General features: G+C 39.1%; 1 protein-coding gene across 2 annotated transcripts in view; it reads left to right on the forward strand.

The window, feature by feature from the left end:
- Window positions 1–26,421, forward strand: part of reep3b (receptor accessory protein 3b) — a 38,775-nt gene extending 12,354 nt beyond the window's left edge. For both annotated transcript variants that reach the window (XM_022669202.2, XM_007255112.4), the window contains 7 exons: window positions 3,233–3,305; window positions 12,298–12,374; window positions 12,682–12,802; window positions 14,184–14,297; window positions 16,031–16,184; window positions 21,430–21,572; window positions 25,514–26,421. In XM_022669202.2, the coding sequence (XP_022524923.1) occupies window positions 3,233–3,305; window positions 12,298–12,374; window positions 12,682–12,802; window positions 14,184–14,297; window positions 16,031–16,184; window positions 21,430–21,572; window positions 25,514–25,594 (763 nt within the window). In that variant the 3' untranslated portion in view covers window positions 25,595–26,421. The remainder of the gene's footprint in view (window positions 1–3,232; window positions 3,306–12,297; window positions 12,375–12,681; window positions 12,803–14,183; window positions 14,298–16,030; window positions 16,185–21,429; window positions 21,573–25,513) is intronic.
- Window positions 26,422–27,024: the final 603 nt, after the last annotated feature.

The raw sequence follows: 27,024 nt of genomic DNA on the forward strand, positions 1-27,024 counted from the left end.
AAGAGTTTGTAATCTACACAGATTTCTCTCCTGAAAACTGTTTATTTGGGTGAGTCAAGTGCTTCCGTTTATTTACAGTAAACTTAGAATTCCAGTATTTTGTGTGGGTGAACACTAGCTGTGGTTAGCAGCGCTAGCCAGTTTTGGTTAGCAGCGCTAGCCAGTTTTGGTTAGCAGCGCTAGCCAGTTTTGGTTAGCAGCGCTAGCCAGTTTTGGATAGCAGCACTAGCCTGCCCCGGTTAACAGCGCTAGCCAGGCCCGGTCAGCAGCGGTTAACATAACTATTTTTCATTCTGAATGTTTTAGTTTACAAAAAGTTTTACTTAGAAATTATATTAAGATATTAAAATACTTACAAAATCTCAGTTTTCAATTTTAGGTAAATCAAGGAGATTTTATGATGTGCAGATTTCTCCATAGTCGTAAAACATGTATTCTGGTTGTATATATGGAGGGGGTCGAATTGTTTTTAAATAACTATTTAAGTAGTCAATAAACAAGTATAGCATGTGACAAAATTTGGGTAAAAAATGTATTATAATATAATAATTTTCTGTAATTGCTTAAAAAACATAAAAGATGTTAGTAAATTTGAAGATAACCGGAGGGTTAAACATAAGCCAAAATCCAAAATATCCCCCAAAACTCTGTTCAAAAATAAAAATGGCCAAAAAAAATACTGAAAACATTTGCTCTGTCCTCAGGTCACTGTTTTTAGACCGTGCTGAGTTACTAGGTCACACAGCCTGGGCCTATATCTGGCAGCGGAACCATGGCACAAACGGTCTCTCTGTTTAGCTGTGCTGAGTCAAGCACACTGTCTCTGACTGCAGAGTTTCAGCAGCAGGACGCATTAAGCTGCTGCATCCAAGCAGTCCAGGCCTGAGTGTCCTAAATTCACTGCCCCCTGCAAACACGACAGTCCTGCAAGCAGCCAGACTCCTGCTCAGAAAGTACAACTCATGAGAGTCCTCTAAATCTGTTTAAGCTGCGCTGCACTCGGGGCACTGCTGAAGTTTCTGAGGGCAGCGTCATTAGTCGGGAAATGTCTAGGCTTGATCCCTCGCCTGTGATGTTTCTGAAGTCTTCCCCCAGCAGGCTCGATGTGAACACAAGCCATGACTTTCCCTTGTGTTTGAGGCTTTCTTCATCTGTCAGCGCTGCATTGATTAGCGCTCCCAGTGCCGAACGCGAGCGTCGAGCGAAAGCTGCCTTTTCTCTTTCATCGCGCTCCGTAATTTAGCTCCACCTCGGTCCGAGGCATTGTTTGGGGCGTTCGCCCCCGTGTTTACGCCCCTCGTCCCGTTTAACTCCAATATTTATGCCTGCCCTGAAGTATAAAAGGGAGACGTTCTAACACAGCTGTGCTCCCTCCATGCTTGGCACCCTTTGAGTGCAGTGGAGTAACTGCACACTGCGCACTAATTGCTAAATGCTGCTGGGAAGCGTAAAGGGGAAGGGTGGGGCCGGGGAGGCTGCTTTCACTGGCGGGTTCCACTGTGCATTGTTCCGCAGGCTCACCCGCAAATTTAGCCGAGTGGAACATAATAAATGAGACTCAGCTGAGAGCTGCAGCCTCCAGATGAAAGCCTGGCACTGGGCCCATCTGCCGGCAGCCGGGCTGATCTCAGGTCAGCTGCGCCCGGCCTTCCCCTCCCGGTCCCCCTGCCAGAAACACATGGGCCTGGACTGCATTAACTGTACATTATGCTGGACGTTATGTACCCTATGTGTGATATGCTGCACATGAGACCCTATTTTCTTGGACAGAAGCTTGTGCTCACATTTCTTTGCCCTGAAAAAATATAAGAGACCACTTATGCATTGTGATTCTTTGATTTTACCAAATTGAAAACCTCTGAAATGTAATCAAGAGAAAGATGAATGATCACAAGCCATCGAACCAAGCTGAACTGCTTGAATTTTTGTACCAGGAGTGGCATGAAGTTATCCAAAAGCAGTGTGTAAGACTGGTGGAGGAGAACATGCCAAGATGTATGAAAACTGTTATTAAAAACCAGGGTTATTCCACCAAATATTGATTTCTGAACTCTTAACTTTTTGAGAATTAACTTTTTGAGCATTTCTGCAAATAATTGCTCTAAATAACAATATTTGTTTTGGATTTTTGGAGGAATATTGTCTGTAGTTTATAGAAAAAAAAACACAATGTTCATTTTACTCAAATATGGACCGATAAATAGCAAAATTAGAGAAACTGATGCAGAAACTGAAGGGGTCTCTTTATTTTCCAGAGATGTATGTACACTGTATATAGAGGTTGTCTAGCTAACAGGCTGGACAAATCAATCTCTGTAACCTTAACCATTACTCATATTCATGTCTGTGGACCTAGAAGATATGTCAATATATTTCTTAATTCTGGTTGATACTATAGAATTCCAATATTGATATTAACTGTTTAAAAGCCTCTACCTGTGGTGAGCTTAATCACTGACCTCTGACCTTGCTAGGCTACGAAAGCCTATGGTGTTCTGCTCTTTCTGCTCAGCTTGAATACAGTAAAATTACGGCAGTAATGTAATGACCGTAATGACAGTCAGTAACAGATGATTTATATAGAGTATATCTCTTAGCACTGACAATTTTTTTCAGTCCTTAAATAATGCAAAGAAAACATGTTCATATTCATGAAGTTTTAAAAGTTTAAAAACCAGTGTTTGGTGGAATAACCCTGTTTTTTAATCACAGTTTTCATGCATCTTGGCATGTTCTCCTCCACCAGTCTTACACACTGCTTTTGGATAACTTTATAACACTCTTGGTGCAGAAATTCAAGCAGTTCGACTTGGTTTGATGGCTTGTAATCATCCATCTTCCTCTTGATTATATTTGGTTAAAAAAAAAAAAAACTTATCGCTTTGAAATAGTCTATTTCTTTTTTCCAGACCAGTATATGTTTTTTATTAATATGAACTGGCCGGTGGACTCAGGACTCAGTTTTTCTGGGCTGGATTATTCACTGATGGTTGATAACAGATCAATGTCATTGTACTGGTTAGATAGAGAACGCTCTGTTGTTTCATATATGTTTACAAAGATCATAATACCAGTATTGAAAATGTGTTGAAGCGTTTTCTACTGTGTTAAATATTGACGCTGAATTATTTTTCAGGCCTACCTATCAGATAAATCATAAATCATCTGAAGTATATTTTCTAATGTGTTTTCTCTCTCTCTCTCTCTTTTTTCTTTTCTTTTTCAATCACAGGCTGGTCTTTGGGACCCTCTACCCAGCGTACAACTCCTACAAAGCAGTGAAAACCAAAAATGTCAAAGAATATGTAAGTAAAGGACATCTGAAATCTCTCTTCTCCCTGCGTTGTGAATGGAAGGTTGAGTTGTGCGAGTGTTTATGTAAGAAGCGGTGCTGCTGCACATACTTGTTGATGATCTATCTGGCCTGACAGTGTTTTTGTACAAGTCCAGGCATGTGAGAAGGCGTGAGAGAGCCGCATCCTGTGTGACTGGATCAGATTGACATTGGCGCTCTGCGTTGACTTGTACTGGAGTCGTTGCCCTGCGAGGGCCGGCCCTCTGTCCTTACAGTGAGTGAACCAAACAGGTGCTGCAGGAATGCTAAATCTGGCCCCGCCAAGCACAGCAACGTTTCTACTAAACAATAGCTTGAATGGAGGCTCCTTCTCTGCTTCATTGATCATCAAGGGTTATATCAGGATTCGTATGGTCATGAAATACCTGGAAAAGTCATGGAATTTGAAAATAGCAATTCCCAGGCCTGGAGTTTTGGAAAAAATAAAAATCCCAGAACATCAGTTCAGAATTAATTCAGTAATTTAGTCTACATAATAGAGCTCTTAGGATCTGACACACATTTAATTATGGAAGATTGTGTGTCAACATTTTAATTACATTCATGTTAGACCTACTATAATCAACTTTGATTGTAGTTTTAGTTGATTTTTGTTTTTATTGTCCATGGCTGCACCAAAGTTTAAAAAACGTACGGTCATGAAATTCGCCTTGAAGGAAAACTCACAAAAAATCATGGAAATGTATTGGTTAAAAAGTGTACAAACCCTGTTACATATTAGGTCATTGTATAGTATACACTGTTGTTATACACAGTTGTCTTTGCATTAAGTGCATAAAGGTTTACCATTAACTTAACTATTTTAAAAGCTTTCATTGAGAAAGCCCAGCTAGTCAGTTTAGATCATTTTGAAAGTGTCCTGGAAATATTATTTTATATTAAGCTATTCAGCCACTAGCTTTACATAGATTAGCATCTTTCATAATCGTCAATTCTTTATCTATGTTCCCACTTTTTTTGTTTGTTTGAAAGCTAGCAGCAGCAATTTACGAAGATGCATCTCAGAATATTTTGAATTTAATTGAAAAGTTGAAACCTATCTAACTAACATATATATTATAGATTTATTACACACAGTGTGAGACGTCCCCCTAAGAAACTAAACCCGTCCGGATAGAGCTATGAGCTAAGGTTGCACAATACAGTACATTTAATAGAAATTATTTACGTCTTAATCCATGTTTGTGAGCATATGGGGCATTATCAGTCATTTAAAATAGTAAACATTGTGGTTGTTATTAAAGAGTAATATTTTTTTCTTCTGTTCGCGCTGAAATAAACATTACACTCTTGGGCTTCTTTATATGTGGCGTGCTCCAGCTTGTTCACAAACCTCAGAAAACAAACTGCCCACCATCCTTTGTATCTTGAAATGTTTCTTCATGTTGTAGCTAAGTGTGTTTTGAGCACCATGGCAATATTCCTGCTCAACTGTTACTATGTTTTTCTCAGTCACTGTGGAGAAACTGTTGCTGCTTGCCTCCAGTTCAATCCCATTTATTCAGCAGCTCTTTCAGAAACACTCAGTTTCCACAGAAGATACACTGACTATATTGGCTTTAATATTGATGAAGTATTATAAGAGAAGTCAGTGATGCAACTATGGTGACTGGCCTAGGAAAATTTGAATATAATTGAGAATATCAATATTTAACACCGAAATACAGCAAAAAGAATATAAGCACGATTCTAAGTCATGTTTATTCTAACATAATTCTGGAAGGTTAAAAGAATTAATTTGATTTGATTGACCAAATTACTGTTTAAATGCTGGGACAATGGAGATCTTTGTACATCTTTATATGTAGAAGCTGCCAGAGACATTTGCTTTGATCAGAAACCTGTAAAGAATAATTTTTATGTTTTACAAGAAGGTTATTTATAATCTGTGTTTTATATAAAAGCTACATGTAAGGTTGCAGGGGGCTGATTACTCGAAATGAAACGTAGGGAAACATTTGCTTGCACTTCCCATTAAATAGTGCTGTCTGTTAACAAAAAAAAACCTGAAGTTCTTATGTAAGAACTAAAAATCTAAATTGCACTTGAGAATCTCTTATATATTTGAAGAATATTAGGGTTTTAATCATTAATTTTTTTACAATAATAAAAAAAGGTTTTTGTTATTCGAGTTGCCATGCTGCTCCCTTTTTTTTTTTTTTTTTCAACGTTTCTATGACATAACTGGGTTATACCTGGGTTTTATCAATTCGTAATATTGTGTATTAATAATTTTAAATCATTAAAAAAAATACCCAATACTATTGGTCACACCGCCTCCATGACGTCGAGTGTCAGCTTTTAGAGAATATGCACAAATACATGCACGCACATTATGGCCGTAGCGCTCCGTCCCTGTCCGTATCCATATTTAATGTTTCTGGTGCAGTGTACTTGGGGTCTGAGCTGCAGTGTCTCTTTTAATCAGCATTATCTAAGCTTGTGCAAATACACTCTCTTTTATGTGCAGCAGAATGATGTAATTCATTGCAGTATTTCAGAAACGAAGCCTCAAGGCTGCAGCAACTCTAGCCTGAATCCAAATGGAGCTGTAGCCCTGCTATAGAGTGGCAAGCTAAGCTGGATTTCTCGCTCGTCTTTGTGAACGTAAAGATAAATGCGTCCACCCACTGAAGAGTTTTCTAGAATTGTGCAGTAGATTTAGTGCATCGTTCACTTTACTGTCTGGGTGAAAGAGATCAATACGTGGTTAGGAATGTTAATGCTTGTTCAGCCCTCTGTCTTTTTTTTGGCTCTTTAAACAGATAAAAGCTTGTGAGTCACATTCAGCTCTACTCTGAACAGCTCAGAACAATGAAAGTAGCAGAAACTTGCCTGGATAACTGCAGCAGGAAAAACTGGTTGTTCTTTCTTAGTCACTTTCAGCAGTGTTAAATTAGCGGGTGGAGGTGGGAGGGGGTCAGGGAACGAGGGTACCGGCAGCCAAAGGTTACAGATGTTTATACCGTTCCCAAAAATATTGAAAGTACAAATGGAAAGTACATTTTGGGTACTTAGACTGAGTTTTACTGGCAAGGCCTTGGAAAACAGAAGAAAGAGCATTCTACCACGAAAGCAGTTTTTTTTAACTACCCAAACATGTCACGACTGTGGTTGCGTTTGTCTTTGAGTGCGGACTGAATGGCAGGCCAGTAATTCAGAGACTCGGAGACTTTTTAAATCATCTCCAAAATAGCCTGGACAAATGATGCTTTGTGCTTCTTCTGTTTTTTTGTTTTTTTTCCCCCAGGGAAGTTCACTGGGTTGCTGGTTTATGCTGAAGTTTAAAGGCAGTTTAACAGAAGTTCTGGCCTTTGTTGTGTTTAACGTACAGTTTTAGGTCTTAAATTTGGGTCTCGCTCCACCCTTTGCTCTATTTTCTGTTCATTCACAGAGAATCAGTATGGTGTACCAATGGGCACAATCCCATTTCACTCCTTTCTTCTATTAGGGTTGTATAATATGGACAGAAAATGTGATGTGAAATATTGCTGTTGTAAATCCCAATATCAAAGTGGAACACGATAATGTTTTTTTATTTTTTATTTGCTATTGGCTTGGATGTACTCATTTGTGGACCTCTGTCTGCCTCCAGCCTTGATGTGTAATGTGAGCACATGCTGTAGCGTGAGCAGCTCTCTGTTGCTCTAGACAGGAACTGTATTGTTCACACTATAAGGCGTACTTAAAATCCTTTAATTTCCCCTAAAATAGTCAGTGCGTTTTATATTCCGGTTCACCTTATGTATGAATTCTATCAGTCAGGTTGTAAGGAGCAGTAAAGCCAGTCCACTGAAGTGCATTATTATACAGGAGTTTCAGTTTAGTTCTTCAACACTGAGGCTGGAGCTAGCTCTTTCAACATTCAGAAGTGAGTGTTATCAAACTGTATCCTGCTGCTGAAAACCCCAGCTAGCAGTAGGGCTGGAGCAGTATTAGCATTAGCTGCTAAGCTAGCTCTTTTGCCATTCAGAGGTGAGTATTATCGACCTGTATCCTGCGCATTTACCACGGTAAAACAAGCTATGTGGGATGAACCCCTAGCTAAAATTGCCCTGGCTTACCGGAACACTCAGGGTTCCTTTCTCAGTTTAACCCTGTTGGACCCCCATTAGCCGCTAACCGCTAGCCCTAGTGGTAAAGTAGTTCATCTACTTTACTGCTAATCCTCTGCTGTCACAACAGACTGGTAGCCTGGTAATAAATCTTTTTTGAATTATTATTTATTTATTCATTGTGGCGATGTATCTGGTTCCACAAAGGAACCATTTCTTTGAAGGAGGATTTCAACCACTTCTCCATGGAACTCAGTAGGTGACACTCAAAAACAAGGGGTATGGGTTCAAATAAGAAATGGAATAGGGCCAAAATCAAACATCTTCAAACTCCTGCAGGCTCTTTATTCATTTTTTAAATCTGTTGCACACAATGCAGCAGTATGATTCATACACTGGTTGTTCAGCTGTGGTTAAACAAAGCCTAGCTGTTGTACAGATACTACAGAAACTACACACACAACCAAGTTGTTTCAAAGCTTGTTTTTTAGAGGACCGGGCTGTGCTAGTCCTCCGGCAGCTTTTGGACAGGAAAGGAATGCTTGTTTTGGACGCGGTCCCGTAGCTGAAGCTGTCCTGAACCCTGTTCTCTCACATTACCTCTTCTGCAAGGTAGAACTAAATGTCCAGCTGAAATTTTGCTTACATCCCGCATACCTTTCTAATGAACACTGGGTAATTGCTGACTGCTAATAAATAGGTTTGCCCAGAGGATTTAAAAAGAACTAAAAAGGCCACCATCCATTTTTTATATGTAGGTATAGTTGTAAGAGTGTGAGAAAATACTGAGAGATCAAAATATTGCAATATTTTGTTTTCAAAGCTGTATTGATTCTCAAAAACACATTTAATGTTGTGATTTACCCCACCACTACGTAACAGCACTTATCCCCCCGTTCTAATTGGATTGGATCAAGTTTATTTAGTGATATTATTTGTATTGTTTGTATTTGTATTGCTTTATACTATTAGTTTACCTAAAATTTGATTATAAAACAGCAGTATATAAATTATGCATAACATTATAACCACTACCTTGTTTCTACATTTATTATCTATTTTAACAGCTCTATTGATCATATAGGAGCACAGTGTAGTTTTATAATAATAGACTGTAGTTCTCCATCTGTTTCCCTGCATACCTTATAGTTTATCCTCCCTTTACTCTGTTCTTCAATGGTTCACCTCAGAGCAGGTATTATTTGGTAGTGGGTCATTGTAGTGTTCTGTGATTACTGATGAAGAACTAGAGGATGACCAATACAAACTCTGCAACAATAGATGAGCTTCTGTCTCTGTCTTTACGTTTACATGGTGGAGCAGCTTAGTAGAAGTTCTAGGGCTTTTTTTACTCCTGTAGTTGGTTTCTTTGGTCCGGATCAGTTAATGAGTTTGTTTATTTGGAGTGTTTTTTCTCTCTGTTTGGTTTAGTTTTCACACAGGCATAAACCTAAACGCACCAAAATGCGCACGAATAAACCAGGCAAGCACATTGTCCCCTCTGATTGGTCAGAGCTGTCTGGCGAAAGTAAATATAGTGGGAAGGTTCGGTGTTCCGGCGTGTAAATTTTTGCAGTTTTAAACTGCTTTAACACTATACGCTAAAACGCTGCACTTTTACAGTGTTTTCAGTAAGGCATGCAGCGCAGAAGTACACATAGTAAACGGAGTCCTGCAGCTGTCGCACCTGTGAGTAGTGAACGCAGCACAGACCGTGCGTGTAAACAGCATGGAGCAGCAGAGACAGCGTTTGTTCATAGTTGTGGTAAATTGCATTATTTGTGGCTAATATATCAGATTAAACTGTGCCTTATCAGCAGTTTATCAGCTCAAATAAAAGGAGTAAATTTAATAGCTGGGTCAGATCAAGATGGATCATGTTCTCACCACAAGCAAACTGCTCCAAACCACACTAAGGGCACAAATGAACCAGAGTCTGTTTAAACCAGACCAAAAAGTGCTGGTGTGAAAACGCCTCTTAATAGTCAGCGTGTGTGCAGTGAGTGGACACAGTGTTTAAAAACTCCAGCAGCAAAGCTGTGTCTGATTCCTAGCTTTATCCCTCAACTTTCTATGAATTAGAAATGAATGGATGGTAATGAATACTGATGCATCCCCTTTTAAGTGAGGTTGCTTAAATTTTGTTCCACTTTAAATGGTGCAGCAGTTACATTCTGGCACCTGAGGCATCTGCATGATTTAAGGCGGATCAGGGAAATTAAAAATCGATAACATTATCTATAAACTACCAAGGAATTAGGAAAGGATTTTGTAGAGAAACAGTGACCTAATTTATCTTAAGGGAGGTTGGTTAGGGAGGGTGCTTAGCTTTTGTTCCACCTTAAATGGTGCAGCAGTTACATTCTGGCACCTGAGGCCACTCAGGTCACCACAAGACTATTGAAGGGCTGAACAGGATGATGGTAAAAGGATAATAAAGAATATTAAAGGTGGTCATAGTATTACGCTTGTGTAATTGTGTATAATCACCTTGCTTACAGTATTGCAATATGTAATGTATTGTATTGTATCAGGTCACATACGTTCTTGCCAATACACAGCTGTAATGTAGTAGTAGTAGTAGTAGTAGTAGTAGGAGTAGTAGTAGTAGAAGTAGTAGTAGTAGGAAGTGAAAACGAAACGGGTCAATTTTCTACATTCCAAAGGAGAACATTTCCTGAATCACGCTGAACTGATTTCGATTGACAGTTTGTTGCCCCACACCAGTGATTCCACCGCGCTGATGCAACAATGCATCGATCACTCCCGGACCGCCGCAGGTTCACGGGGAGGTCACCAATTAAATGTGATGCTGCCTGTCAGGCCAGTAATGCGGCCTCTGCATAGATTCATTTTACTTTGTTCAGCGAGGCTGAAAATATCACCTAATACCTCGGAGAGCCTCAGCCCAAGGCTGGGGGATCACATGATCGTCTGCACTACCTTTTGAAATTGAAATGCTAAGGAGCCCTCTGAAAGCCTGCCTCTGCTTCGAGCTGAGAGGAAAAAGAGGGAAGGCAGAGCATACAAAGCAGGCCCTGCCGCACCGAGAGAGGAGGGGCGGTGGGGGGCGAGAGAGAGAATGAACGAGAGCAGCAGAAGAGGAATGGAAATTAAAGTCACGCTCGTAATGATTTTCCGTTACACTCGGCTGTGTTCCGTCTCGTGCCAGGAAGAGGAGTGTGATTGGATTTACATTAGGGAGCCACTCTGTGTGGTATGATTAGGCATTCTCCCGAGCAAATATAAAGAAGAAGATTGTAAGCAGGGTGGGGTTATATTCATAATATTCTGAAGCTGGAGCTCTGCGCTGATCTCCGGCGGAGGCTCGCAGAGTTTTGTTGTAATGCTGCAGTAACGTGTTCATAATTGGCTTTAGTATAATCGCAGGTGTAAGCTGCTATTCACTCCATTTTCTCATTATATCTCATTAAATCTCATTAAATCTCATTGCTTATAACTGCATACAGCACACCCTGACTGCATTCACAGCATAAATCTAATACATGATCATTAATAGGCTGAAGGCTCTTTGTTTAACTATATATGTTGTGCTTAGAGTAAAGATTAACAGTTAATATTATCAGTTTTTAATGTGGCTTGTAGGGGTGGACAATATAACCCTAAAATACTTTCACAATATTTTATGGTATATTTGCGATAATGATACTCTTGGCAATACGACAAAACATTGAATTTTAAAAATATTTCAAGAATACACTACTGCACCAAAATGAAAATGAAAGTCAATGATTCAGAACGTCATGATGCTAATAATGCACTCCATATATCTCCATATATTCAGTATTAATGTAAAATAAATGATACTGGACAGATATAATCTGTCTCTAATGGATGTATTATGGGAAATAAGAACAGTGTGAATTTTACTTTTGCCAAAAACAGCAAAAAAGTAGTACCCTGATGTGGTAATTAGTGGTGCATGATATGTTCACGATATTATTGTGTACGATATGATGTGCCACACCCCTAGCGGCTTGTATGTATAGGTGTACCATATTGTATTGTATCATTTATGTATATGCGCTAAATATGCTACACTTTAGTTGTACTTTTATTATTTTATACAAAATCAGTGGTCTTGGTAAGTTTGTGTGTGTACGAAACAGGACAATGTTTATAGATTTATATATTTATACTAAATACAACTTTATTTATTTTGTTGCACTTGTATATTCTTGAAATTAATTTGTAAAAAAAATATCATTATTAGTGTGGTTAGCGAGTAATGCTAATGCTGTTCCAGCAGTGCTAGCTGAGGTTAGCAGTAGAATACAGGACGATAATACTAACCTCTAATGGCAAAAGAGCTAGCGCTTAGCGCGGTTAGCGGCTAATGCTAATACTGCTTCAGTTTGAGTCTCCCTGTTGGAGAACTAAACTGAAATTCTATAACGCTGTACTTCAGCAGAGGAGTGTCTTTACTGCATTTACTGAATTTTAAGTGCAAAAAAAAAAAAAATACTGTGAAAATACTGTACTATGTGAAACCCTCACTACTAAAGCTTTTTCAAAGGTTTTGGTGAAAAATACATTAATAACAAGCAATTTCTGACGAAGGTGAATGAAAATTAAGTATGTTTTTGCATTTTTTTTCTGCAAATTCTCAGGCAGACCTGATGTTTTATTGAATATATATTGAGTACATCTTAATATATTGAAAAGCAAACATTATTAAATCAGATTATTAAATGTGCCATACCAGTGATTCACATGGTATAATGTGCAGATGTGTTTTTCTGTGGAGGATGTGTTAATTTGATTTAAAAATCAAAAAAATCATTTGTAGTTTGTTCGCAGCTATCCAGACTTTGACACCAGGCCGTATGTGAGATTGTACATAATATATGTTTCTCTTCACTGCAGGTCCGCTGGATGATGTACTGGATTGTTTTTGCACTCTACACAGTAGTGGAGACCATCACAGACCTCACTGTAGCCTGGTAAGACTGACAGCACGCTAATCATGCCCATTAACCTTACTTTATGCCGATGTTTCATTTGCCTGATTGCGTGTGATTGGTGTCGAACCAAACAAACAAATCAAACGCTTTACGAACTTGCTGCTGTTGTCCCAGATCAAGCAACGCAGGAAACACAATCACGCTTTAATGAAATTAAGTTGCCGTTTTAATACGGGATTCCTGGGATCAATTTGTTGGAACACAGTGTTAATGAGTGTGATTACGTGGTCTGATTAATAGGATGTAATTTGAGTCTCTGTACGTCTGTGGCTCTTTCTGTTTGAAGGTTTCCCCTGTATTATGAAATAAAGATTGCCTTTGTGATCTGGCTCCTGTCGCCCTACACAAGAGGAGCCAGTCTTATCTACAGAAGGATCCTGCATCCTCTTCTGACTTCAAGAGAAAGGGTAATTATACTTTAACTCATCTTAACAATAATAATACAAGATTTAATGCTTTCTGCTGTTGATTTTATAAATGTAACATCACTAATATATAACACATGGCTTATCAATCAGATTACATCATATGTACAAATTAAATCATAATTTGGCAAAATTTGCCTTTTTAAAGGATCAATCAGATCAGATTTTATATTTTGGCGTTTTGGATCTGCTCCAAGCAGAGGGTTCTGAGGGAGGAAGGCATTTAAATTTAAGCTTTCTTAAGCTTAAACTTCCACTGTTTGATGTTAAAAAATTATTTTGTGAAAGAAAGCATTGTCAAGAGCTCCAAGGGGTCCAGCAGACTAAGGTGCTGCCACTATAATCAGGAGATCGCCGGTTCGAATCCTGTTCATGTAGCTTGCCATCGGCTACAGGAGCCCTGAGAGAGCACAATTGTTGTTGCTCTCTCTGGATGGGTAGATGGCGCTCTTTCTCCTTATAACTCCTAGAGTCACTGCGCTTTCCTCCGAGTGCCTTGTGATGCTACTCGGCAATGTTGCATCAGCAGCAGTTTGAAAAAAGGCTTTAGCTGATTTAGGATTAAAACGGGATTAAAAATTAAAAATAAAAAAGAAAGCATTGTCAACATGAAAGCTAATTTTTAGTTTTGTCTGAAATGTATAATTTAGTCATAATTACTGTGAGAGTTACATTATATTAGGTGTATATATATATATATATATATATATATATATATATATATATATATATATATATATATATTTGTGTATACTAAAGCACAGTATGCTTTAATAGCTTAGTTTCCTTTGTTAAAGGCCATATTGCAGCCATAGTTAGGAACTAGTTAGAGATAATTTGAAGTTCAGTTATTTTACTTATTTTAAATAAAATTAAAACATACTTTATTTTTTAAGTGCTGCGTAATGCGCCGTTGTGGAATAATGATAACGGACAAGGTTTTTGATCTAACTTGGAATTAGAATAATTTAGGGGTCTCAAAAGGAGATTTTTGTACATGGCAATTTTATAGTTTTCTTTTTTTTTAATTAAAGACCTGGTTGATGCAGATTTGGTTAGTTATGTGCTAGTTTTGAGAGCATATGATTTTTTTTTTAGATTTATTTAGGTAGTTTTATGAGATTTATCAGATTGTAAGAGCTGTCAGCGGGTGGAGAGCATAATTACGCTCTGTCTGTATTCCTCGTGATAAAAACGGCAGCTGTAGTTTTAAATTAAGTGACCATAAGTGTGATTGCAGCCCTTGTCCTTGCCAAGATGATTATGCTGCTCTTTTTCTTCTTTTTTTGTCGGTTTACAGTAAACATGGGATTCACTCTCTTTCTCTTTCAATCTCTCTCTCTCTCTCTCTGTTGTGTTTTAGGAAATTGATGACTACATTGTTCAAGCTAAAGAGCGCAGCTATGAGACCATGCTGAACTTTGGCAAGCAGGGACTAAGTATAGCAGCTACTGCAGCTGTCACTGCAGCTGTCAAGGCAAGTGCCATACTGCATGACTATCTCTGTGTGTGTGTGTGTGTGTGTGTGTGTGTGTGTGTGTTTGTTCATTTATGTGCAATACATGTCTTGTCTCTGGGTGTGTTTGTGTGTGTGTGTGTTCTAGTGTATGTGGTGTTTCTAAGGGCGTACATAGTTGTGGACCTCCGCCAACTCTGTCTGTACTCTCCTCCCTTTGTTTGTATTAGTAATGCATGTAGGTTCACACTTCCAGTACGTCCTTTCAGAAGGATTCTCATTTATTTTCCTGCTCGTTCTTTTCTTTTCCCCTTATTTCCTCCCAATCCTTGTTACAACAAAAAGCGACAAGCTCACAGGCACAAAGCCCCGGCACACAGGAATAGAGCATACTAATGGCCTCCATTCATAGAGAAAGGTCAGCATTTCGGTAATACAATCCGCCAGCTTTTTAAGCATTTAGCCGGGAGCAGACTGCAATCAGACTGATATCTTAATCAAAAGCAGCGTGCCGCGCCTGATTCGTCCATTGTCCTGATGCCGCCCCAGCCAGAGGAGGAGCAACAGCCAAGGAAGAGGCGGATGCTTTTTTCTTTTTCTTTTCTTTTTTTTTGTGGTGAAGCAATGAGAAGGAGGATGATGCCCACCTCATTCATCCTTTATTATTAATGCTTCTCCTGCTGCTGCTTTCAAAGGATGTTTTCTCTTTCTGTCTATATTCCTCCTCCATGTTGTTGTTTTTTTTTTGTCCTGCTCCTTCTTGAATCCTAATCCTGGTGTTGATCTCTCTCTTCTTACTTTGTACTGACATACTGTCCCATAGGAACTCTGCCCTACTGCTCTCTCCAGTGGAGGTAATGGTATACAGTCTAAAGCATGGAGAAAGATGTGTCATTTACACAGATGTTCATACTTTCCCCCCTTTTTTTCCTGCTTTTTTTTCCATGCCCTCCTTTCTTTTTACCTCCTGTAATTTTTCAAACTGACTCACACATATGGTGTTAACCACTAATGATCTCTCCATATTAGCACACTCTACATCTGTTCAGTAAAGCTCATCATTCATTTAGCCTCACGTACGCCCATTCAGAACCATACCAATGAGTCCAATACATTCTTTTTGTATTTTAGGCGTTTTATACCAATTATTTTCAATTGAGCATGCATGTGTATATATGGCTCTGAAAAAAAAAATAAGAGAACACTCAGTTTCCGAATCGGTGTCTCTGATTTTGTTATATATATGTTTGAGTAAAATTAACATGGTTGTTTTATTCGATAAATTAAAGACAGCATTTATCCCAAATTTCAAATAAAAAGTCATTTAGAGCATTTATTTGCAGAAAATGGGAAATGGCTGAAATAACAAAAAAGATGCAGTGCTTTCAGACCTCAAACAATGCAAAGAAAACAAGTTCATAATCGTAAAGTTGTAAGAGTTCAGAAATTAATATTTGGTGGCATAACCCTGGTTTTTAATCAAAGTTTTCACAGTTCTAATCACATGTTCTCCTCCACCATTCTTACACATTGCTTTTGGTACAAAAATTCAAGTAGTTCAGAGGTTTTTAATAAGGAAAAATCAAAAACTCCTCATTTTTAAGTAGTCTCTTATTTTTCTTTCAGAGCTGTATTTAAATATGTTTATATTTATGTTTTTTACCCACCATAAGTTTTTTTTCCTTATAAGTGTGTGTGAGTGTGTGTGTGCACGCTTGTAGCTGCTTAACCTCATCTGCTTTCTTTATCTTCAGGGGCAGGGTGCCATCACGGAGAAGCTGAGGAGCTTCAGCATGGCCGACCTGACCCAGATCCCGCAGGATGAGGCCGGCGGCCAGATGTACCCTGCCTACTCCAGCTCTAACCCGGCCAGGAGAGGCGCAGGCACCACCCAGCACGACGTAGTCGGTACGCTTGCGTGCTCTTTCTATTTCTTTCTCTCTCTTTTTCAGCTTACTGTAAACGCTGGCTTTAATGATTAACCTCGCCACTCCTCTACAAACGCAACCCTGGGCTGGATCTCCAGCCTAAAGCCCAGGCTATTGTTTCCCCTTCGCTGGTGGTCTGCTGCTCCCCGCTGCCTTGAAGATTAATTAGTGCCACCAGTGTAGGTGGTACACGCGGAGAAGACTGGCTTGCCGTTTGTTCCTCCAGTCTAGCCTGACTAGCATGATGGAGGTTGCTCTGTGAAGCATGTGTGTATATATTTATATCTGTCTGTGTGTTTGTATTTAGTGCTGACAACCTTTAAAAAAAATTCTACTTGGCCGTAATTTAGCAGTGAAAACACAGCTTCGCTGCAGATGAATGCAGACGTATGAGCAGTTTTGCTCTCTGCTAATATCCGGCCATAGATTGCTTTCTATTTATGTTGAAACATGGTTTAAATCTCATAACTAACTCTCACAGTCTTATACCTCCCTCCTCTCCCTTTCTCTCTCTCTCTCTCTCTCTCTCTCTCTCATGCATGCACGCACACATGCGTGCACACACATCCCATTGCTGCTTCTGTGAAGCATAAGTTTGTCATTTTACCTTTAGGGATGCAACAATTAGTCAATATAAGTGACAATTGCTGGTTATAAAAAATAACAAAAAATAGTTGACTCCAAAAAATTTGCTTTTTGGTAGTCACTAGATTAGTCGACTCCCATAATAATCATTATTAGGTTAAATCCACCTGTTTATCTGTCAAATCATGTTTTAATGTATGGATTTTTTTTAACACTACTATCGACAACCATATATATAAATATATATACATTTTCAATCACAGTTTTCCTGCATCTCGGCATGTTTTCCTCCACCAGTCTTACACACTGCTTTTGGATAACTTTATGTTACTCCTTGTGCAAAAATTCAAGCAGTTCAGCTTGGTTTTTATTGGTTGTGATCATCCATCTTTCTCTTGATTATATTCCAGAGGTTTTCAATTTGGTAACATAAAAAAAACTCAACATTTTTTTACCCTTATAGCTCATCCTTCTTAAAATCACAAACATTTGATCACAAAAAAAGAAGCTTAAAATTTTGAAGTGGTCTCTCCCCCCACCCCCCGCCCAGAACTGTACATATATGAACCTCTTTTTTTGTATGGCCATTTTTACCAGATCCAGAAAGCTCCTGGAAAGCACATCATTGCCATCAACTCCCAGCTCTTGCAGCAAATGGAATGGATTTTTTTATTTGTCTCAAGGGCGAAGAAAGGTCTAGTGGAGCTTTGTGCCAAGATGTGGTGAGGTGGTGGGGTGTGTGGGAGGGGTGGGGGCTGGAGGGGCATCGCACTGAGGCATCGTCTGAGCAGAATACCTAATGCACTCTCTCAGTATGCAAATGCCCTGGCCATGTTTGAAATTCCACCGGCATCCAGGTCATTTTCATCTCGTCGACGATGAAGCCACAATAAAGCGATGCCACTGCCTTTCAGGAGGCAGAGAGAGAGACGGCCAAGGTTGTCTGCTGTTGAAGGGAAGCGCTAATTGTGGATTTTTCTTTTTCTTTTTTTTTCCTCCCCGTTCGAAAAGAGAAAGCAGAGACAAAAGGGGTTGTAAGTGTGTCATTCAGCCGGCCGTCATTAACAACCCTGTTTTGATGTTTGTAGAGGAATAGGGGTCAGCTGAGGGAAAGCCTTCAGAGTGCCTTTTTATTGCTCTCTCTTTGTTCTTGTGCTTCAGACACTCTTTCTTTTTTTCCCCTTTTTCTCCCCCTCCCCTTTTCTTGCAGTCGTCACATTCCTCAGTCACACGAGGCCTGAGGTCTTGTGGCCAGTCAGTCAGTCAGTGCAGAACAGTGCCAGCTATTATCAGATATAACCCAAATCAAAATCCTGGATATGGAGCTTACAGAGCCGATTCCAGTCATCCAGCTTTTGCTGTACCCAGATGTAGGCGCTTGTGTTGTCTACTCACAGTGCAGGGATAAAATCTAGGGAAAATGTCAGAGCAGACGGTGTTGAAACGTTGGACTCCTATAATAGCTCGGCTCTGCGTCAGATGTTTCTATATAGGCTTCATAATTCCAAACCAAAACCTTCTGATTAGGTTTTATATGACCACTGTGGCAAACAGCGAGAACTGGAGCTCTGGAAAATGAATAACGTCTTTGCTAAATCCAGCGGAAGTTGTTCTGTTCCACTAATGGAAAACATTTGTGGGGGTGTGGAGGAGAAACAAAGAAAGCTGCTGGGGGAGACGCAGCTCAACCTGTGTCTCTTCCGCCCCCTAGTGGTCACAGGTGAAACATAAAATATGTAACTACGGTAATGTGTTTACTGCTTGGCTTTGCTGTGCTGTGCTGGTTATGTAGGCCCTGGCGTTGCTGTGCTGGAAGCAGAGGAGTGGAGTGGCGTGCGGTGGGCTGCGGCTGCAGTAGTGTGATTTGGCTCCCTGGCACAGACTGGCCCTGCAGAGCTCCGACCGAGCTGAGGGAGCAGGCCGTGCCAGGAGCAGCCTGAGACTAGGACGAAGGGCTGCAGCTGCTCGCACACACTCACTTTTACTCTCGCTCCCTCTCATTCTCTCTTTCGGCTGCACTGATTAGTCATCAGCAGCACTGATTATAGTACAAACCCGTGCCGTTTACTTATAAACAAACAAAAATACCTCACAGTGTTCACTTGATATACATGGAATTACTCTGGCAGCTTGTGAGACACTAAAGGACATGCTGGAAATCTGATGTTTTGTTCTAGCTAAATGTAAATAAGTTTGCATAATAGCATGTGTAAGAAAATGTTAAAGTATCGTGCTATTTATTATAATTTTTTTAAACACAGTTTCTATTTTAATTTTTAGTTTATATGTAAAGATGAAAAGCTCACAGCTAACTATGCTATGTTCCGTTTTTTTGCACACTATAAGGCGCACCGGATTATAAGCAGGGATTGTACGATCATGAAAAAAAAAACTGGAAAAGTCGTGGAATTTGAAAATAGCAATTTTCCAGGCCTGGATAAGTTTTGGAAAAATGAGTTCAGTTAATTCAGTAATTTAGCCCTACACAATGGAGCTCTCATGATCTGACACACATTTTACTATTGAAGATTGTGTGTCAACATTATCAGAATCATTTTAGGCTGACTATAATCAATTTTGACTGTAGTTATAGTTGATTTTTGGTTTTATTGTCCATCTCTGCACTGATGTTTTAAAAATCTTATGGTGATAAAGATTTGCCTTGAAGGCTTGGAAATGTATTGTTTAAAAAGTGTATGAACCCTGTATAAGGCTCATTTTAAGTGACACTTGTTAGTAACAGGGGTATCGCCATGTTTCCCTTCTAATTCAGCAGCTGGGTGGTGACATCTGTAAAGCTAAGCTACACTGAGCTAAGTTAAGTAAACTAAACTTTAATAAAAAAATTTAATTTTAAACATGCCAAACGATCGCTGGATGTTAATCCGCACAGATTTCTCTCCTGAAATATAGTCACCTGTGAATGGCAAAAGAGCTAGCGCTTAGCAGGTAAGCAGCAGACTGTAGGCCAATAATACTCACCTCAGAATAAGGACGTTATGCTAGCATTTTGTCATTAAAATTAGTCTGAGTTTTTCAAGCTTCCTAGAACATAAAACAAGTCATATTTTTTTTAGCTGTTATCACAGTTTCCCTGGACCTGAGTAGATCAGCTGAAAGGCACTTGTACTGTCGAGCAACATGCTAAATGAGGTGGGGAAAGAGAGGAACATCTAACTCACTTTGGGCGAGCAATTAGCAAAGACAGTTTACAAAAAAAAGCAAGTTACAGTTTGTTCCATCTAGTGAGGTATAGCACCTTGCTAAGTAATAGCCTGTACTGTCTTATTAAGCAGTCAGGGATAACTGTTAGCATATTCTATGTTTACATTATTTTTAATTGACTGGACCCGCTACTATAAATATAATTCCACTTGGCTTTAATTCTTCCATTGACATTTACATATCCACTAGTGCTGGGTGGTAAACTGGTTCACACGGATTACCGGAGCGGAAACTATAACTGCTATGTGTTTCTCTCATACCACCATACCACTAGATGTGCTGCGGAGCCCCGTGTAGAACAGCACCGCCAAAGAAGCATGCAGACCTGTGGAGTCAAACGCTGGTCTAGTGCTGTCCTGCGTGTAGAGAAATAAGGACAGCTTTTGCTGTTGTTTCTACTGTATGAGTGTTTTTATCCCAGTAAAATAGAGCAGTAACTACAGCCCTTTTAAATATATTAATACTGTACCTTGAAAGATGATTTAAATGTATTTTTTAACTGGAGAAAAAGGGAGTTGTGGTTGGTTTTTATACTGTTATGCCTCTAATGGCTTCAGTAATAACGTGTGTATTAAACTTGTGACTTACTAAAGCAATAGAGCTTTTGAGAAATATCTCTTTGAAATCTTAAACTTTAGGCCCATTTATAGTGTTTATGGAACTATTTAAAGTATTCTGTTTTGTAAAGGAAGCTGTTTTAAAGTTGTTGGCGTATCTCTTTTTGAGGTCTACTGTTTAACTGCGTTCTTCAGCTGTTTTCTCTGATAATAAAGTCTGATTTCTTCATATATTGTGTAATTTTGTGGGACAAATTAAACCCTATACTAATCAGAGCCTTAATATAAAGCCTTAGTGTTTTATATTATATGTACTCCTAACAGTAGAGTAACTCACAAACCAATATTAAAGCCCAGTAATGCAAAAAATAAATAAATAAATAAAAATACAGTGAAACCGCTTACAATTCATCCGATTTTTTTATTATTATTATTATTATTATTATTATTATTATTATTATTATTATTATTATTATCTATTAACACCAGTATATATTATTTCCATACGTATCCTAGGAGCATGTATTTTCTGTTTTGTGGGTTATTCTGTGCACTGAACCATCACCCAGTTCCTTGACTGTTCATTACGAATATACACACTGTTACATCTCTTAATGCTGATCACAAAACAATAAGCATTTAAAGTATTTTAGTAGCGTGTTAAAACCAAACTTTAAACACTCTACACCAGTAACTACAACTAGAAACTACAAGGAAGCACCAATTTTCTTACTCCCTTTTCTTAAATCTTACTCCTTTCTACTATCTGCTATGCTTAGCAAATGCTAATAAGGCCTGTGTCTGTGTGTCTGTGTGTGTGTGTGTGTGTGTGTGTGTGTGTGTGTGTGTTTCTGACAGATTATTACCAGTATGAGCAGGAGGAGCGGACAGATGAAGATGGCGAGGGTGATGGTGTGTTCTCCGAGGACGAGGCTTTGACGCAGCGTGGAGTCAGAAGATCTCAGAGTGTTAAAGTGACGCGCTCCAGACTACGCAAAGATGTAGGACTCTTAAACTTTTAACATGTATAAACGTTTAGATTTTAAGCTTTTTGGCCTTTTAATTTGGAGTCTTAATTTTAGGTAATTTAGGATGGCTACTACTGTCAGGTCTAGAAGTATGTGCCGCTGTTTAAAGTTATGATATTAAAATGACCACTTTCATTTAGCAAAAATACTGCATTAACTGTTTAGAAATTACTTTTTTTTTCTTTGTCTCTTAAGTTTCACATAATAAAGCTGCTGCAACATTGTTCTAGAACAGGGGTTCTTAACCTGGGGGTCGGGACCCCCCTGGGGGTCGCGACATACTTCCAGGGGGGTCGCGTTTTTTCAGCTAAATTTGCGACGAATCAGATTTGGGCGTCAAACTAAAAGTAGATAAAAAAAAGAGTAAATACAACTCATTGATTCAACTCATGATTCAAGGTACCGCATGCGTAAAATAGGTCACTTTTTTCTTTTCACTGATTCAAACTGACTCATTCGCCGCTGTACTCGACTCTTCGATCTCAATCTTGATTCAGGTTCACACATGCGCACCGTGGCTCTGCAAGTCCAGGCTGGATTAAAATGGAGCGGTTTTTAGAAGGTCGAGGTGGAGAGGCAAAACGCCCGCTTCCAGAAACTTCAAAAAAGACTAAGAAAGCGAGAAAATATGACGAAAAGTACATAGAATATGGATTTACGCAGACAAGCGAAGGAGAGGATGCACGGCCGCAGTGTGTGGTTTGTGGCGAAGTGCTAGCCAAGGAAAGTCTCAAGCCGTCCAAGTTGCTACGCCATTTGCAGACGAAGCACTCAGCATTGCAGTCAAAACCTGTGGAGTTTTTTGAACGTAAACTGCAGGAGCTAAGAGGCCAGAAACTTTTACTCCAAAAAGCCACAACTGTTAACCAAAAGGCTCTGAAGGCTTCTTTTGTAATATCACACTGGATTGCAAAGACTGGGAAGCCCCACACACTAGGTGAGACTTTTTTCTTACCGTGTGCTAAAGAAACGGTTTCAATAATGTGTGGAAAAAGTGCTGCAGACCAGCTAGCATTAATACCAGTCTCAAATGATACAGTGGCTAACCGAATTGGCCGTATGGCAAAAGATGTCGAGGAGCAGGTTATCAGCAAGATAAAGTCAAGTGTGTACTTTGCTTTGCAGCTTGATGAAACTACAGATGTGTCTGGAGAGGCACAATTGCTTGTTTATGCCAGATTTGTCGAAGAAAATGAAATTGGCGAGGATTTTCTGTTTTGTCGCCCCCTTCCCGGACGAGCCACTGGCGAACAGATTTTTGTTTTGCTGGATACTTACGTACGTGACCATGACATTAACTGGAGCAAGTGTGTGGGAATATGCTCAGATGGCGCACGAGCAATGACTGGCAAACACAGTGGGCTAGTCACAAAAGTCCGGGCTGTTGCCCCGCTTGCATTGTGGACACACTGTATGATTCACAGACAAGCTCTCGCAGCTAAAAGAATGCCCGCTGATCTCAAACTGGTAATGGATGAATCTGTTCGTGCTGTGAATTCCATCAAGGCAAGTGCAACAAGTGGACGACTTTTCAAAATTCTCTGTCAAGAAATGGGATCAGAGCACCACCAGCTGCTGTACCATAGCGAGGTACGATGGCTGTCCAGGGGTAACGTACTAAGTCGCCTTTACGAGCTCCGCGATGAGGTGAGGGCATTTTTATTGGAGAAAGGCTCTCCTCTAGCTGCTAAGTTTTCTGAAGAAAAATGGCTTGCACAGTTAGCTTATCTGGCTGACGTTTTCAGACGGCTCAATGAGTTAAATGCAGGACTGCAGGGGAAAAACACATCAGTTTTCACGCTTTCTGACAAACTTGAGGCTTGGATCAGAAAACTGTGCTTGTGGAAATCTCGTCTGGAAAACGAAAACTTTGAGGCATTTCCTGCTCTAGAGGAGTTTTTGAACAACAGCACAGTTGCTAAGGCTGAGATATGTGTGGTCATTCAGGCTCATCTTGATGGAATGACGACACAGTTTCGCGAGTACTTTCCTGAAAACGGTGCAGTGTCAGCAAGAGATGAATGGATACGGAATCCTTTCTCTGCAAAGAACGCAGGATTGTCTCTTGAAGCAGAAGAGTCACTGATTGATCTGGCCACAGACACAGCCCTGAAACAGAGGTTCACAGAACGCTCTCTGCCCGATTTCTGGATTTCCCTGTTTACGGAGTTCCCATCACTGAGTTCAATGGCGTTGAAAAAACTCCTCCCCTTTGGATCAACATTTCTGTGTGAATCTGGATTTTCTGCACTTACATTCCTAAAAAACAAATACAGAGCCCGTCTCAACGTGGAAGATGATTTACGACTGTTCCTGAGCCCTACTAAGCCACGCACGGAACATCTTTGTGCTTCAATGCAGGCGCAACCATCACATTAAGTAAGAAAACTTAGCTTGTAATAACTTGTTATTTGTGCTGCCAAAGATTGTATGTGTGTATCTGTGTTTCGGGGGTGTTTTTTTGGGGGGGGGGTCGTGAAATTTTCTGGAGCCTATAAGGGGGGTCACACAGTAAAAAAGGTTAAGAATCCCTGTTCTAGAACACAAGATACTGCAGTTTCTCAGTTAACCGCTAGATGGCAGTAAAGACTGCTCACTCAGTGTGCTGAATGTCTGGCTGATTGTACTCTTTAGGACTCATGTATTTAACACTTTTAACTAATCTGATACCATTCTCAATATTCCCTTTTTTATGTAAACACACTATTTTAAATTCATGTAGACAATTGACATAATTGACAACTATTTGCTATAATTGTCTTGTCTGATCTTCTAGGACTTTTGTGTTGCTAAGCTAAGCTTTGTGTTGCTAAATGCTAAGTGCATTTCCTCTTCTTAGGAATGTAGTAGGTATGCACCAGTGTAAGAATTTGGGCCAATGCAGATATCCAATAATACAAGTGCATCTTAAAAAAATGGAATATAATTGAAAAGCTACTTTATTTCAGTAGTTCGGTTTAAAATGTGAAACGTATATATTATATACATGTATTACACACAGAGTGATCTATTTTAACTATTTTTTTTGTTGATGATTATTATGGCTTACAGCCAATGAGAAAACCCAAAATTTTGAATATTAGATAAGATCAATTGTTACTTTCAGCAGTGCACCTCCATAAAAGTTGTCAACAGAGGGAAGCATAAAGTGCTGTAAGATTTTCTGGAAAAAAATCACTGCTCTAACTTTAGACTTGATAATAAAACACAGTGGATCAACACTAGCAGATGACATGTATCTCCAAACCATCAGTAAATTTTGCATTTCATATATGAATCAAGGGACCAGAGTCTGGAGGAAGAGTAGAGAGGCACACAGTCTAATCTGCTTGAGGTCTAGTGTGAAGTTTCCACAATCAGTGATGGTTTGGAGAGTCATGTCATCTGCTGGTGTTTGTTTCACATTTTGAACTGAATTACTAAAATAGAGTAACTTTTCAATGATATTCTAATTTTGTGTGTGTGTGTGTGTGTGTGTATATATATCAGCAAATGTCTAAACATTTATAACGTAAGAGAGAGAGAGAAAAGAAAACTAATGAAATAAATAAAAACAAGACTTAAATCAATGAATATGACCAGTATTGGCCAACTGCAGTAGTGCGGCCAGTGTCGCTTTTTCTTTTTTTCTTTTCTTTTCTAGTGTACAATAAATGTAAGCAAGTGTCATCATGAAATATTGGCAGTTATATTTTAAGATGTTTGTTTATGCAGTATTTTTGTTAACCCACTCGACTATAGCATACAGTTTTTTTTTTCTCAGATCCAGTATAAATTTACTGAAGCAAACTAATAAAGATGTCTCTGTATTTTAGACCTGACTGTGCACTGTGTGTGAAAGTGAGGACTGTAGTCATAATTGTATCACTTTTTAGGGAAGGCAGTTATAAATTTTGATTCTGTATCTGTCGCAGGCCCGTTATGGATCCCTGAAGATCAAAGGGCGGCGAAGGCCAGTACTGAACACTATGACGTACGCCAGCACTGACCAGTGACTACTGACCCAGGAGAGCTCTATCCACAGAAACCTAATGAGTGTTAATAATACCTTCTTCTTTTAATGGCTGTGGGATCCATTCTTGTGCTGAACATCCTGTAGGTTTTTAATGCAACACACACACACACATATTTATTTTATTAAAATCCAAGTTTTAACCAAAAACACGAGTGTGCACATGTACATTATGAGCAATAATGTGGAATTTCAGGGGCTTTTCTTCTTGTTGTAGTTTTTTTATTGCTTGGTGACCTTTTTCTGAATTTGACATTCAGTCAAATCTATTAGTATTTTTATATTTGCTAGTGTTTAAAGTGTTCACAGCTAGAACTGTATTCTATCGGATGTGGGTTTTGTGCTCTTGTTGTTTTGTGTGTCTCTTGTGCTGCCTTGTTTATTACAGATTTTAAATTAGATTTTTTTTTCCATTTCTAATTAAATGCATAATGATAACACTGACACTTGAATACAATCAGACCAAAAGTGACCCTTACCATTAAAGGAAAAAAGACCAAAATGAATGAAGGGGATTCAAATCATTATATTATTATAAGTATTGGTGAAGGTGGACTACATTTTAAATGTGTGGTTGTGTTTCCGTTTCTGATGGTTCCTTTTTTGCACATTTTCATCATTTTCTTGTCCATCATCTCAGTGCAGAATGTACCCCTAGTCTGGGAAGAGGACCATCTTATCTACATATACCAAAGTGTTACAATCCACTATATCAGGTGGATGAAATGTGGGAATGTTTGTCTGAATGTGTCATAAGTCTAAATTAACGTGCTGGTATGATTGAATAAACATTGAAAGTTTGAAATCAAATTGTTTTTGGTGTTTTTTTTTTTTAACTGTTTAACAAACATGGGAAGGACGAGTATCCCCAGGTGACACCCCCAGCTACATCACAAGACTAGGCTGCTTATTCCCATTTTGTGTAACCCAGGCTCTTAGGCCTGAAACATACTTGAATTAATTATAAAAAAATGAAATTTATAAAAAACATGTCTAAAATGAACAATATTTGTGATGAATGTTATGAAATTGCAGGTACAGTGAAAACCAGGCACTGAACAGTCCGCTCTTTTTCTGTTTTACAATAAAGTAAATGTACAGTAATGTCAAAATATTGTTGCTAAGGCTGGTCTGCAGTACTTTCACATTTATACAAAATGCACTGAATACAAAATAAGGGTGTAAAACAATTGTTCAAGTCTTTCCATTAAGTATAGTAAGCAAAAAAGGGCTTTTTATTGACTTGTACTGACCCCTTCTGTCTTCTCCTAACCCTTACTGTCTACTACTGACTCATATTGACCTCTGGGGACACCTACTGACTCCTGCTAAACCCCATTGACCCCTACTGAACTATATGGATTCCATCTGATTTCTATTGACTTTGACTGATTCTATCTTACTCTGACTGAG

This window comes from Astyanax mexicanus, chromosome 15, assembly GCF_023375975.1.
Source record: "Astyanax mexicanus isolate ESR-SI-001 chromosome 15, AstMex3_surface, whole genome shotgun sequence".
NCBI lineage: Eukaryota > Metazoa > Chordata > Actinopteri > Characiformes > Acestrorhamphidae > Astyanax > Astyanax mexicanus.